This window comes from Chelmon rostratus, chromosome 11 (genome assembly GCF_017976325.1).
Source record: "Chelmon rostratus isolate fCheRos1 chromosome 11, fCheRos1.pri, whole genome shotgun sequence".
Lineage (NCBI taxonomy): Eukaryota > Metazoa > Chordata > Actinopteri > Chaetodontiformes > Chaetodontidae > Chelmon > Chelmon rostratus.
Window position 1 is genome coordinate 1,310,864 of NC_055668.1, and position 15,331 is coordinate 1,326,194.

The window sequence follows — 15,331 nt, forward strand, 5'->3', positions numbered from 1 at the left end:
ATGAAGCACAATCACATCAGACAGCCATTCAAATCGCACAAACCTCCCAAATCGCCCACTGCCAACTTGTAAACTAGAATACTGGAACAATATATTACTGAGATTTGTGGCCTCACCAAGCCATACAGGGCTACAGTGAGTGATAACAGCTTTGGAGTTGTTGCATAATTCACTTTTTATGTGGTTAGGTTTGCAGTATTGACCCTGCTTTGTGCTAAGCTAGGCTAAGCACACACCTTGGACCTACAGCATCTACCCTTTGCACCTTTGCTGTGCTGCTATGTTTTTACAGTCCCGCCCTCACAGCCTGCACGTCATTATTGGTTGGGGGCTACTCACCCGCTACTCAAAGGTGACGCCCTGAAACTTCCCAAACACAGCACAATAAGAAAACCCAGGAAACAAGGGAGTCTGCAAAAACACACCCCACCACACCTCCACTGGGTCATAAGTGATGACTGAGATTATTTTTATATGAGTCTTTATTTTCTTTCATAAAATCTTCTGATTCTGCCTTTGAACATGTTTCTTGAATGTCTTAAACTGTGTATCACAAGCGTCCATTTCAATTCTTTGCCTTTTTTAATAAAACATGTTGTCTTGTAGTGGCAGTTATGTTTCTCACAGCAGATTATTTATTGAGGAAGAGAATACAGCACACATTTCAGTTTTATTAAACAGCCTTTAAATATCAATTAAGACACTGGGATATGAACATTATGCCCAGTTTTGGTATTAACTCCGTGAGTTTAGCGAGTGGACTGCTGCTGATTAACATCCAGAAATGCACTTCTGTGTCATCAGACTTGGCCTCCTCCCTTTAATCACCTTCATCGCCATCATCCAACAGGAACTCACTGATCTCCTCTCTCATCTGAGACCTACAGAACACAACACACCTTAGATCAAAATATGACACTCCTCGTTGTCATAATGCGTTTCTGCTCTCAGGTTTTGTGTATATACAGTACAAGCAGTTTGATGGTTAAATAAGAAATGATTCTCTGACAGGCAGTATTTCTTCTTCTTCTTCTTTTCTACTCATTAAAGTTCTGTAACGTTCTGTATGTTTCAGCTCAATTATATTTTCCAAAGCTGCCACATGACAGCTACTTCTTTTTGGATTCAAGGGGAAAGAAATCAAAAAGGTATATAAAGAACTGCGTGCTTTATAACTGATCAGCTGTTATGGAAAATAGATGTACAGTAACTGTTGCACTTGGAGTCCAGAAAGAAAACTGTTGTTGAAAATGAAGTGAATATTTTCCTCACCTCCTCTGCCTCCTCTGAGCCTCTGACAGGATGTACTGTGGGAGACTGACCACTGACGACTACAAGGAAACAGAAAGAGAATAGTTACTGCCTCCACCAACCAGTCAAGTTGCAGTTTACATCCTTGTCTGTCTACACTCAAATAACAAATAAATATTCAAAATAACAATAAAAGGTTTTAAGTGTATTTTTTGTTGAAGTGGAAGTTAGAACTTTATTAACGTGTATGATTCCAGTGAGAAACATGCTGTCTTCACTTAGAGACTATTTTTCCAGAGGAGTTCAAAGGGACTGACAGAGCTTCATCACATGGAGCAGCAACAATCACCTGATGATCAGTATCAGCAGAAACAATGAGCCTGTGCTGGACTACTATGCTTCAGATATGGACGCTGCTGCAAAGAGCTACAAATTCTACAATATGGACTTTTCACACACATCCTCAACCAGGCAGCACAGAAGAGCACAGTGAAGTCGACCTTTGACCTTTTGGATATAAATTATAATCACTTTATCATCTGTGAGATATCTGTGGGAAATTGTATCATAATTAGCCTGTGAACTCTAGAGTTATGACCAAAAATGTGTTTGTGAGCTCACAGTGACCTTTGATCCAAAAATCTCATCAGTTCATCCTACAGACCAAGTGTTTGTGCTAAATCTGAGGAAATTCCAAAAAGGCACTGGTGAGATATTGTGTTCATAAGAGTGGGTCATTATTTCAATGCTGGATTAAAAAGTTAACAACAAACACAAAGTTTAGACCACTCAGTTCCTGCGCAGGGCTTTTCACTCACCATGTCTTTGATGGTCAGCTGACAGCTGTAACACAACAGGCTTTTCAGATCGGTTGTCTCTGGTACTCTGTCAGAAAACAGTCACGCAGAAAACTCAGCAATGGTCACAAACACAGAAGATGTCAGTTGTCAGTTCAAAGCTGTACTGTCATCAAATCCAACTCCAGAAAAGCCCTCCCTCTGTGCTGAGACTCCTGGCAAAGGCAACTACAATCATGTGTGGGGACTTACACATCAGGCTCTCCATTTCTTACTGTTGTCACCACCCTGATGGAGGATGGGGTGCTGAGAGTTGAAGAGTCGATGTAGTGGCAGCTCACAATTGTAAGAATGTGGTGCAAAAACAGCTGAAAACCAGGTTCAAGTTGGACACTGAAGAGGACCTGTTTCTATCACAGCGTCTGTACTAGATCCATTTCCTCCCTCCAACAAAGTGGAGACTGAAAACCACCTTATTTCAGCTACAGAGAGATGGACCAGCCTGCAGCTACATGTAAATTAGTTATAGGTATAATCACTATTTTAATATATGCTGATAAAATTGTATAATATAAAGGTCCTAAATATGCATTTAGGGGTTTATTAAGTTCAGGGTTTGGCTGAGTTTGAGTCAATGACAGCAAATGTCTGAGACTTTTCTACAATTATGAACCTGCAAAACTAACAACATCATCAGCCTCAGCTGTACTTTGTGTTTACTACTAATTAGCAAATGTCAACATGCTAACAAGCTAATCTAAGATTGTGAACATTCTGAATCAGCATGTTAGTATTGTAAGTGATAGCATGCTAGCATGCTGATGTTCCTGAAGTCTCACCTCGTCAATGGAGAGAGCTGAAAGGTGACCAGAGGTCCAGAGCAGCAAGATGAGATATAAGATGGCAATTTTCTGACATGGGCTTTATAGACTGTTTCTGATAATCAATGAAGAACAACAGCCGATCATACTGTTAACTTTTACCACTAATGGACCAGAGAAAGGAAATTGTTTCAATAAAGACAGGCTCATGGTAATTATTTGACACATGTTCAAAAGGTGGTCAACATCTGACCTATTTAGAATGGTATGTTTGGAATTGGCTTGTTGACATCACTGTGCATGTCTAGTGACAGTGAGTCCCCGATTAGATTACAGGAGATTGATCACTGCCCAAATTAAGAGAAGTAAATCACAGAATACTTACTTGCCAGAAGAACAGCAGCCTCCATCAGTCACTGCTCTCCCACAATCCTCTCCTCTTCCAGAGGAACAGCACTGCACAGTGGGAGCACTTGATTCTGGCTCCACTGGAGCTTTAATTGAAACAGAATTTATTAATACCTGAGTCTGAGTGTAGAAACTCTATCGCAGATATCAGAGTTATTGGATGATTACCATACTATACAGACAGGGCTACAAGAAATATAGAAGACATAAGAGGAGGTGAAGTGTGTTCATTGAGAGTTTACTGTACCTTGGTTTTGTCTCAGAATCTCAGCACTGGTAGCTCCTGGGAATTTATTCTGGGAGAGCTGCTCAGAGATCATTGTGGCCTGGAAGGCTGAAGCATTCTCTGAAAAAAGATGGAGACAAAGGCAGAAGAAACAAGGGAGTAAAAAATACTTATATCTGTTCCAGCCAGCTGGAAGGTGTGCTTTTCTCTATTGAAAACCTCTGATCAAATCAGTGGCAGGCTCTTTGGTACCACTATGCAAACATGTCTGATGTAAACACAGAGTGCATCCTGTTAAGGGACCAATAGTTAATTGTCTTTTGGCAGGATTTGCAAGGGGAAAACTGTGCTATGAGGTTGAGTGAGCACTCTGCAGAGGTCTGATACAAGTTCACTATTTTCTGTGATAACGTGGATACAATGGCTCACAAGGGCAAAAGTGCTGCAACAGCCCAAAATATTTCCATTAAAAAACACATCCAAAATCCAAAACAAGCTCAACGGAAATGTGCTGCAAATAAAAAAAAACATTCTGCTGAATGCCAAAACATATAGAAGACAAAAAAGACTGCGTATCGAGTCAACACAAAGGCCTCCAGAGGGAGCGCTAAGTGGAACAGCTTTATTTTCAACTCGAGAGAGAAATAGACCAGAGGAGAGAGTGTTTGTTTTTGATGAAGGAAGAAAAGAGGAGTAAAGAAGTGACATGATGTAAAAAAGTACATATTCTTTTTTACATTTGGCTTTGGTTTGGTTTTTCTTCTGGCATCAAAAACAAACAGTGACGCCTGAAAGTACAAACGGGATCAGGAACAGGTGTGAAACTAAACTCAAACCACAGGCGCAGGTAGAAGCTCCAGAAGTGCTGAGAGCTGAACACATAGAGAGCTTTCTCTGTGGTGAAGCTGGGTTGGGTTGAATCATGCACACCATGAGGCTCGGCGTGTCACGGCACGGCTAAAGCAGACAGACACAGGCCAAAGGAAGTGCACTTCCTGAAGCTCTGGCACTTACAGCTACATGTTTAAAGTTTATTTGTTGCATTAATGGTGTTGTGTGTATTTTAATATTCTGTTTATATATCTATTTTAATACTGTATGCATGCATGTATGCTTCTTCTAAAAGTCTTTGTAGCTGTCCATAAGCTACCTGTTCCATGCAACACTCACCAACAGTTTTATCCAAGGCGCACATGCAGAGCAGACATCTGTCGCAGTGGTCAGCTGTGGAGGAGCTCTGACACGCTGTCTGCAGCTTCTCGCTGGTCCTACAGGACACACAGCAGATCTTTAATGACAGGCACGTTATGGCAGGCTTACAAAGCTGTTCTGAGTGTAGACAAAAAGCTAGACTGATTGTATCTTGCTAATAAATTACAAAAGCAGGCTGCAGTACATATACTGTTTCTGAAATGCCCCCATCCATTACCCAGTGCTAACATGTCAAACCCCTCACATATACTTCCTGTAGAATATGCACTTATCTCCATGATGTTTGTAGTGTCATACTGACCTGTAGATGGTGCTGACAGTAGAGGGAAAGTCTGCCTGCAGTTTAGTGACAAAGCTCTCTGTCAGACGTTGGATGCTGGCCTTGTCTGTTGTCTATGGGACAGACAAAAACACACCCTGAACGCCACAGTCTGTAGCTGTACACAGTAGACTAGCTCCCGCAATAACAGGGATATATTTATGTCATAGTCATCATAGTGCCCACTGCCACAACCAAATACCAACATCTCCATCCAGCTCCTACTCAGAGCTGAGTTTCAAAATATCAGGTAAGATTTTGGGCGGCTGTAGCAGATCAGCAGCCTGTCCTACAGGGCAGGATTAGACAGCCAGCTAACTTTGGGATTAACTCTGACTTTCAGGTATCTCATGGAACGCTTAACATCATACTGTTGCCACGGTAGTTAATGCTGCAGGCCAACCCTGCACTGATCAAACATATAAAAGAACCAGCTCCTGACCAATCAGCAGTCATAATTCCTACAGGATCCCTGTATGTACAAAATACTGCATTCACGTTTATAGCTCTTTTCAGACATGTAACCCAACACAAGGCTAAGTTTTCATAGAAGGAGAAAGAGAGAGAAATATGTTTCTTGTAACGCTACCGACTTCTAGGATCACTGTAAAAAATGTATTATCTCAATCTCCATCTCTTCAGCACAGAGGAAAAAATTAATAAACCAGGAAGAGCCAACTTTAAGCTGTTGAGGAGATTCTTCTCAGATCAGATGAGTCTATTTTCCCCCTCACAGTAATGTGACCAGAGCAGAGGAGGTTTAAAAACCCTCATACAACCACAGTAATAACCTGGCCAACAGTCTCAATTTTCATTCATGCCAACTGTGTGGATGAAAAAATGAATATCCAGGAAAACACTTAACATGCATCATGTCAGCAAACAGAGTCCCAACTTAACATCTTTGTTGTTCAATGCCTGTGCCCTGTTTGATACTATAAAACATGCAGAATTTGCCATCAAATCGCATTAAATGATGAAACTGAGGTGAAATGTATCTGTGAGAAGTCAACCAGTCATGCAGCCTCTCCTGCTCTCTCTCTGCACGCCATGCATGATGCAAGCATGTGGCTATCTCTGTAAATGTCCTGTCGTGTCTGACGTAACGTGAAAGACAACTATGTCTGAATGGCACAAAGCCATCACTTTAAAGATAGAAGAAGCTAGCGATGTCGTGTAAGGCATGTCTGAAAAGGATCTACAGACTTTCCATGATCTGTTCTACTTGAAATACACTAAATAAAGATCTGAGATCAGTTTCATTGCATCACTACTGTGTGGTTTTCTGTACAGTTTACAGCATAATGTTATTGTCAGATCAACTACTATTGGTTGCTCTTACCTTCGTGTCCAGGCTTGGTGTAACAGAGGGCACACTGAACATACGATTGTAGTCAGTTATTTCTTTAGCTGAGTAATCCCTCATTGGCCTCACTATTGTTATGTCACCATACCTGGAGTCTGAGAAACCCTGTTAATACACACACAAATACTATATTAACATTGTGCGTTAATATAGTCAGATTTGCTCCATAGTGAATCAGTTTCATTACAGCTCTGCTATCTAATACACTATAAAGAAAAAGGAGAGGGACACAGAACAGTATGGATTTGTAGCATGAATGTGATTTTTCTGTTGCTTTACAGTAAATGCAGTGTCGTTCTGTCATCACCTCTACACATACGCATACATACGCACCGTGTCCTGAGCCAGCTGTGCTCCTCTGCCCAGTGATATACTTGTTAGAAGTTTAACAGCCAGCCTGGTGCAGTTGTCTCCCAGCATCAGTTTACTGTAGCCTTCAGTACGTGCTGTGTGCACCAGTAGATGCTGCCTTTGAGGAGAACACACAGTGGGGTCAGGGTGGTTTGGGAAGTACTGTATTATCCCAGATCAATATCTCTGGTTGAACTTAATACAGGAGTGCCATCACGTCAGATGGGAATCAGGTACTGTACTGAGAGCATGTCGGACCTTAATGTGTTCAGCAGGTCTTCTCTGGCCGTCGGTGTCTTGGCAGAGCCGATCAGCTGCTGCAGTAACTGTGTGTGGGACTCCTGAACATCAGGTAGTGCTGTTTCCTCCTGTTCCTGTGGTGTCAAACAGCCACTGCTGTTGCCCTGGATGAAGTGATCCACAGCTGCTTTGTAGGCACTGGCTGGTCGCTCTGAGGGCGATGGGGTCGTCATCACAACTGAGCTTGGAAGGTGTAGAACCTGAGAGGAGGTTGGGGGACACATTTAATAATGCATTTGTTTGTGATAATAAATCCTTGTGACTTCAATTTAAAATTGACTTGTTTATGTAGACATGAGACTGAAAAAAAACTGCTGACAAATTTAGGTAAGAAAGTGTGTGCTTGCATTGACTGAATTTTGCAGAGCTTTTTAACTTTATTAAGGTGTATGGTCTTTCAATTTCAGAGTGATTTTGTAATGCTTTCCCTCAAAACCCTGCCCTCACATTTAAAGAGGGCCTGCATGTATTTAAGACTCTGTTTCTGCTCATGTATGTATGTTTGCACTCTGATATATTGCTGCTTACAAAGATCTCCTGCTCTCCAGCTGTAATCCATCTCCTCACACTCAAAGCCAGGTGTAGTGTTGATGATGATGCAATGGAATGACCCTTTCCTTGTTGTGGTTGCTTTATTTCAGACCTGCTCTAAGAAGTGAAGGGAACCCTAGAACTTGTCTAGTCTAGCTTTACAACACAAGCCTGCATTCACCCATTCACACAGGGTAGCTAGACCACTCATCACAAGCATTAACACACTCACACACCGACCCTCTGATAAGTAAACGACTGCTCTACCTCCTGAGCCACAGTCGCCCCCTCGTCGAGTGCACAAAAGGAGGAGAAGGTCTGAAGCTGGAGAGCAGCAACAGATGCAAGCATATAGCTTGAGCAGAAGCAGAGCAAATCTGAACTTGATGTTTTGAGGCCGGGCCGGGTTTTGAGGGAGAACATTCTGAAATCTGAACGTGAAGTCAATGAGCCATGCTCTCTAGTTGACAGACCATGCTCCTGAATAAAGATAGATAAAGCCCCATAAACTTCATGTTGTGGTGTAATAGACAGCTGAGGTTCAGCAGAACCCTCCTGCATCCACACTGACCTGTTCCAGAGGAACGATGTGGAAGGGGAAACCAGTGGCTCTGAACACAGCCTGCAGCTCAGCCACCGTCCTCTGTCTCTCGTCCACAGACTGACCAGCAGCAGCCCCCTCTGTGAACAAAGACAAACAAAATCCAGGTGAAATGTTAGGGCCCAAATCAGCTCAGAAATTCCTCCACACACGCATGACAGTGATGACGCTCCTTTAAAGTGTGATACGCCTCATTTAATTTACCATCAATGTAGACGATGCCAGGTAAGAATCTCAACTTCTTGTGAGCATTCTGACTCAAACCCTGGGAGGAAGAAGAAGAAGAGGTTTTCAGCCATTAACATTACAACAAAAACAAGCTTATGCTGTTATTACGGTTTATACAAAGTCTGAATACATTAGGAGCATACAGTGGAATTTTAAATAGCATCTATTAGACCATCTAATGTTACATTAATGTTTCTGGTAGTTTGGTTCATTAGTGAAAATCATCCATTCATATTCATAATACTAATACAAGGATTAAAAAAAGGCCTTAATTGTTTCATGTCTGCCTTGTGGACTCTAGAGGCTGAAAAGTATATTTCAACCCAAAAGTGTGAAAGTCAAATCAAATCAAACCTACACAACAGGAAAGGTCATGAGGTCATTAAAGTTAAAGGATCCATCCTCTGAGGACCAACAATTTCATGGAAAACCAGTCATTAGATTTTGAGATCCTGCTCCTCAGAACATAAATGTGCTCGACCGATTAGACTACGAGATACACCACATGGGCTAACGTGTATGGAAGAGTGAGGATTCCAGAGAGAGCTGGCCATGAAGAAAGTTCAGCCTTACGCAGCAAAAGAGCCGGAGCCAAACATCTACCTGACACAAGGATTATTGTGCTTTCTACGTTCTTCCAGTCTGTTAACAGAAGCATTCACGGTGGAAACACACAGTCCAACCCGGATTCCAAAAAAGCTGAGATGCTGTGTAAAGCCTCAACAAAACAGAATGCAATGACCTGCAAATCCTTTTAGAGCTATATTCAATTGAAAATAGTACAATATATTTCACATTTTACCTCATCAACTTCATTGATTTTAGTAAATATATCCTGATTCTGAATTTGATGCAGCCACACATTTCAAACATGTAGGGACAGGGGCATGTGCTCCACTGTGTTACATCACCTCTCACTTCACTCAGTAACCATTTGGGAAGAGAAGACACAAAATGTTTTCAAAGTGTAATTCTTTCTTATTCTTGCTTGGTATGTGACTCCAGTTGTTCACCAGTCCGGGCCTTTTGTTTTGTATTTTCTGTTTTATAAAGCACCTCACATTTTCAATGAGAGACAGGTCTGGACTGCAGGCTGGTCCGTCTAACAGCCACTCTCTTTTACTATGAAGCCATGCTGCTGTAACATGTGAAGAATTGAGGCTTGGCAATGACTCGCTTGAACAAGCAGACATTCCTCGACCAGGACATCACTTAGATGGCAGCACATGTTGCTCCAAAACCTGTTTGTACCTTTGAGCATTAATGGTGTGTTCACAGATGGACCCATGCCACAGGCACTAACACACCATCACAGATGCTGGTTTTTAAACTTTGTGCTTTTAACAATCTGGATGGCCCCTCTCCTCTTCACCCTGTAGAACGCAGCACCAACGATTTCCAAAAACAACCTGAATAAATATACTTCCAAAAATCAATGATGCTGATGACGTAAAACGTGAAATATATTGTATGTGTACTGCTTTCAATCGAAAATACATTGAAAAGGATGTGCCAATCATTGCATTCTGTTTTTAATAAGGTCAACTTTAGTTGGACCGAGATGTAGAGACAAATGAACAGAGAGACAAACAGGCAGACCTCTTGGACTTGACTGAGCATTGAGCAGGAAGAAGGACCTCCAGATATAGCCAGCAGCACCTGCAACCAGAGAAGACACTCACAGATATGGAGCTGTTGCAAAGATTCACATTATACTTCTTAAAGTTCATGCAAAGTATTCTGTGTGTACAACAAATTCACAAAATGAACAGCAGTAAAATAAATGTGATGTATCAGAGAGAACAGAAATTATTCAGAGAATTAAGCATTTAAGTGTACAAAGAAAGCACACAGCTTACCTTCTCTCCAGGGAAAATGACCCTATTTTTGCCCAGCATGGCTCTGAACTTATGAATGAAGTATTCCTTGAAACAGCCCCTAACAGACATAAAGACGATTTGAACAAACCTTGTTAATGTTGTAACATAATATTTTGTAGCTACAGCTCCAGCTTGAACAACACAGCTTGAGAAATTCTCACTTTACATCCTAACAAGAGCTTCAAAATGATGCACCCACACAGCCTTCCTTCGTCCTTTTCTATCTGTCTATAACTAGTTTATGGAAGGTATATTTAAACTGTAAATTCTCAAACAGAAGCCTTTACATACCTCAACTGCAGATTAACAGGCTCATTAGAGACAGGCCACTATTCTCTTTTATATCAGTATTAGAAGCTTATAGTAGCTTGTAGTAGAAGCTTGTGTGTTAATGTGCTGCTGTCATACTTGCCAGTCTGCTGCTGAGTTTCTCCACTGTTGTAGAAATAATGTTTACATTTAATATTTATTTCCACTTAATTGCATGTTTTGATCAATCACTGTTAAGATACCATCAGTGACTCAACACTTCCTGCTCACATGATATTGAAAACCTTCAGTGGAAAGTCGGCTTTCAATGTGAACTATCTGCAGGAATAGTGGAGCTTTATTAGCAGTAACTCACTGGAAATAAAAACTGGACCGGTGTTAAAAAGAGAGGGACCGCTAAGTATGACATGACTCTGTTGATGGCATTAGTGCTGTGGAAATTGACATTATGCAGAATTTATATGAGCCATTATAGTAGAGGTAATTTCCACTCACCAGCTTTTATTAGTGCTACATTACTGGGCTTTACGGGGCATGCAATGTGCATTACAAGCAGGATTTGATACAAAATGATAATACTTTATGTTTTTAACAATTAAGTGTGCAACATCTGGAATATTCTTATTCTAGCACACATGATATGATGTGAGATTACAGACATTTTAGTCAAATGGAGTATGTCCAGAGTGACCAACTATAATACACAACATTTATTTGGGCACCCATCCAATAGATTCTTCCGAGCCCTTCTTATTTGTTATTCTTTGCTTCGTTTCGGGACCACTTCGAACATTCTTCATATTCATCATACTATCACACTCATTATTACCCTGATTCCTCAGGAGCTAACATGAGGAAGAAATCAAGTGGGACTGAAACATTATTAAAGTTCTGTGGAATGGAATAAATGTGCAAGCATTACCTTTTTTCATTAACAGTGTTTTCTGATAGCCTTGCACCTTCGTATTGTGCATATAATTTATCTCCTTCAATTTATTCTTTTCTTTACAATTCTTCCCTCATGTAATGAAAATGAAGCTTTAATAAGACTGCATTAATGTATACCTGGATATTCTCAATCTGAATGGTACTATAATCAGTAAAAACTATCTGTATAGAACTTGATGCTCAGTGCTCTGGTCTCGCAATTGATTACCTCAGAGCTTTCAAAATTCACTGTGTTCAGTCAGCACAAATAATTTCTCAATCTGTGGTATAACCTGAACTAGCAGTTCTCTAACAAAGCAGTGCTGATTTTTGCATGTCTTACCTGCAGTATGGGTCTCCAGCCCTGATGACCACAGCTGCAGTCGCGTCTTTGCATTTGACACATTTCTTGGAAACGCTAATAAATGTAAGAACAAAACACACCTTAAAATCCCACGTACAAAGAATTCAAATTCTCACACACATCTATGTGCTGTCCTTCATGCTGCAAAAAATGTCTAAATACAACGTGGAGGTTAAGTGTCTACTAGAATACTACAATAGTGACACTACTGCAATAATGCAGAGCATCAAAAGTTAAAATTTCATCTCATGGTTTTAATTGCTTTTAATTTCGCACGTCTTTTTTTGCAATAAGCATTTTGTCTCTTTTTTTGGTTATTTGTTCAAACTGAACTGAACAAATAGTGGGCCCCCATTGACAGCCCTTCGCCTCCCCCTGTACATTGTGTATGTAACCTGTTGCATTCAAGTTCCCATTCCCAAAGCCAGTGCACACAGCATTTTACACATCAGCCTCATCATTTTCCCAGCGGCGAACCGGCACTGCTGAGCTGGGATGATACTGACCGTCCCAGACGTTGTGAGTGTCTGGTAGTTTGTGGTAATTTGATTAAGCATAAGTTTGGATTTTTCAAATCTACTTTATCACATCACTCACATGCCATATGTGAGTGTATGTTTATAGAGTGTTTGGTTGCTGTAATTGTTTCTCTGTAGTCACGAAGTGATCCTTTCTTTATAACTAATCTCTCTTTCAGTGCACTTGTAGTATGTGAAGTACTGTATTAAGAAACACAACGCTATTTAGGATTATGCATCACGTGAGCACAATAAAAACAACAAGAATAAAGATTCTGACACAGGGCCTTCTCCAAGACAGTGCAACATATAAGAAAAACCAAAGAAAAAGTTAACATAATGCAGGACCTGCCATAGATGATAGTGTGTATGTTAGTGATGCAAACTACCTACCTAAACGATTCATTAGCATTCAGCAATTCATTAAATGACCAAAGCCAGCTGACATGCAGAAAACTTTTGGGGCCTTTGGGGGTCTTGGTTCGGGGGCAGTTGCCCACTTGGCCTCGCTGGTAATGCAGCTGTAATGACGTCTGGTTGACTCCAGATAGCAAACTGTATATCAGATGATGTTGTAAACCTTTATCAACCAAATGTGATTAAATTTGACTGCTGGCTCCATGCGTCTCACATGCCCACTGCTTTCACAGGACTGACAGAAACAGATGCGCAAACTGGGACTGACTTAAATATATCGGTTCATCGGTTGATGAAACTTGCCAGCACATTTTCAACACAGCTAATTACTCGTGATGAGGGGCACACAGATGTGATGACCTACCTGGGCACGTCGCTGTGCTCCAGCTGATCATGGTAGTCTTCGTCCACCTGGCACATTGAGAAGGTGGCTAACAGCGGGCTACTGGGTCTAATCGCAGGGTTTAGTTCGCTAATGAACAAATAAACAGGTTTGACAGTAGCACCGAGCTGAACTTATAGAACACTGAAATCTCGACAACTGAGGCTCTTTTCACCAAGAGAAAGTCCCGAAACCTACTTTGAAGGAGCGCTGAGATTTGAGACTCGACACAGAATGTTACAGCCTCTCTAAAATATCACCGACTGCTATACGTTAAGCTATTATGTCGTTAAATATTTACTTTATAAAACTTCGTGCTCGACTGTCTCATACCTCTGCTTCAAACATGGCTCGAACTCATGGCGCTCGTTGATGACGTATTGTTCTTTGAGTTTTAATGGCGGTTGGCAAACCAGTTCATAGGCCCATTACCGCCATCTATTGGACTGGAAGATGGAGCAGCCGATTGGCAGGGGGAAAAAACTACATTCTCTCTATTATTCCTATTGCAATTAAGTAATTAATTATAATTATTAGTACTTTACATGATGACGCTGAGAATCTGTGCGATGTTTTATGGATCTTGGCATACAACACACTGTTGCGTTACCACCACCAACCGGTATAGAGTGTGGGATGGGAATGGAAATGAAAGGCTCTGACATTGCAATAAGAAATACTAAATAAAAATGCCAAAACTATGAAGTTATAACAATTTTAAATGGGTAATAATTGCATAAGACTGGTCATATCCTATCAAATTATCTAAAACAAATATAGATAGCTCTTATCTCCTGAACCACCTGTCTGCAAAAATCTCCTGAAAAATGATTCAAATGATTCCCTCTATGACTCAGAAATCACTTGTCTCAATCCTGGCATATTATTTCACTGATTTTAGGTCTCCTCTTGATCACAAAAATCACTGCTTCCTGTATCATGTTTTCCAGTTTTATGTATTGTACTGTGTGATCTTGACTGACCAAATGTGAGACGAGATGGCATCATTTTCCCACTTCTACCTCAGCAGACCTCTGCTTCTTTGTCATTACACCTACTCTTCTTTCATTCCATCAGCCATCACCCTGGTCTCTTCATCCCCACTGCATTTTCCTTCAATCTACGCTGAGTCTTCATTTCTGTCTTACTGTCTTTCCATCACTAAAAGGAGCAATGGTGTATCTATCTTAATACAGTTCCCACATGCTCATGTATACATTCACTTTTGGCTACAGTCTTCCTATCCATATTAGCCATGAAGTATAGTGCTAACAGATGGTAGACAAAATCTACAGTCCTCACTCCATGTAAAAATGCTACCTGAGCTCTTGGTTTCACATCAGGATATAGTCAGAATGTTGATGGTGAAAACTGTCACTTCACCTGCAGCCCTGCCAGATTTGATGCTCATTTTCATGTATGAGTCTTACCAGTCTGTATTTTTGGATTGTTCAGAAATGTTTGATTAAGACAAGCTTAATAGCTCAGATTTAGGCAGCGAGATAGTGTAACTACATGCAGTGCTGAAGCCTCACTTGGCCTATCTGCATCCCTTGAAAACAGTTAATAGAATAGAGTAATGGCTTCTATGGTTTGGCAGGAGAGTTACAAACTCTGTAAAACACCCCTGGTGATGTCATCGTGGTCATCAAGATTATCTTCCTCCACTTGGAAACAACAGATTTTTGAGCTGGTGTTACAAACTGGGGGCTTGAAGTTTCAAAGATGTGAGGATTTGCCAGGCAGGGAAGTTCTGTTGAAAGATGTAATCTAATTGCTTACATTATGGGAAATGTCAGAGCCAGTGTTGTTGGAGCTTGACCCACACTACGACTAAAAGCCAGGATATCTTGGATTCTGCTGAAATGACTTTCACCACTCTTTTTGTGTTTGTGTTTTGTAATTCCCGACTTTATGGAAGTGCAATACTACATTACTGGAATAGCACTTAAAGAAAAAAGGGACCATAGACATCCATATCAGCTACTGCAGCAACACTGAAAAATAGAACTTCATCACTTCAGAAGTAAGCAAGGAGGAAACAATTTGAAAACGAAGCTTTAGTTCAACCAAAATAAACAAACAAACAAAAAAAGCACTTTTGTTTTCATTCCTTTAAGGGCCATTGTACCTGTCAATAATCAGAATTATTGTGTAATCAT

At 40.8% G+C, this 15,331-nt stretch overlaps 1 protein-coding gene across 1 annotated transcript; it reads right to left on the reverse strand.

Annotated features, from left to right (window-relative positions):
* Positions 1-651: 651 nt before the first annotated feature.
* ctu2 (cytosolic thiouridylase subunit 2 homolog (S. pombe)) lies at positions 652-13,520 on the reverse strand. The gene is made up of 16 exons (XM_041947470.1): positions 13,152-13,520; positions 11,832-11,906; positions 10,271-10,349; positions 10,011-10,070; positions 8,388-8,448; positions 8,154-8,263; positions 7,010-7,251; positions 6,734-6,869; positions 6,377-6,505; positions 5,017-5,108; positions 4,674-4,771; positions 3,525-3,623; positions 3,255-3,363; positions 2,070-2,136; positions 1,273-1,331; positions 652-881 (listed from the first exon to the last, which is right to left on the reverse strand). Exons 1-16 carry the CDS (start codon positions 13,205-13,207, stop codon positions 821-823), a joined length of 1,533 nt encoding a protein of 510 aa, XP_041803404.1. The 5' UTR covers positions 13,208-13,520; the 3' UTR covers positions 652-820.
* Positions 13,521-15,331: the final 1,811 nt, after the last annotated feature.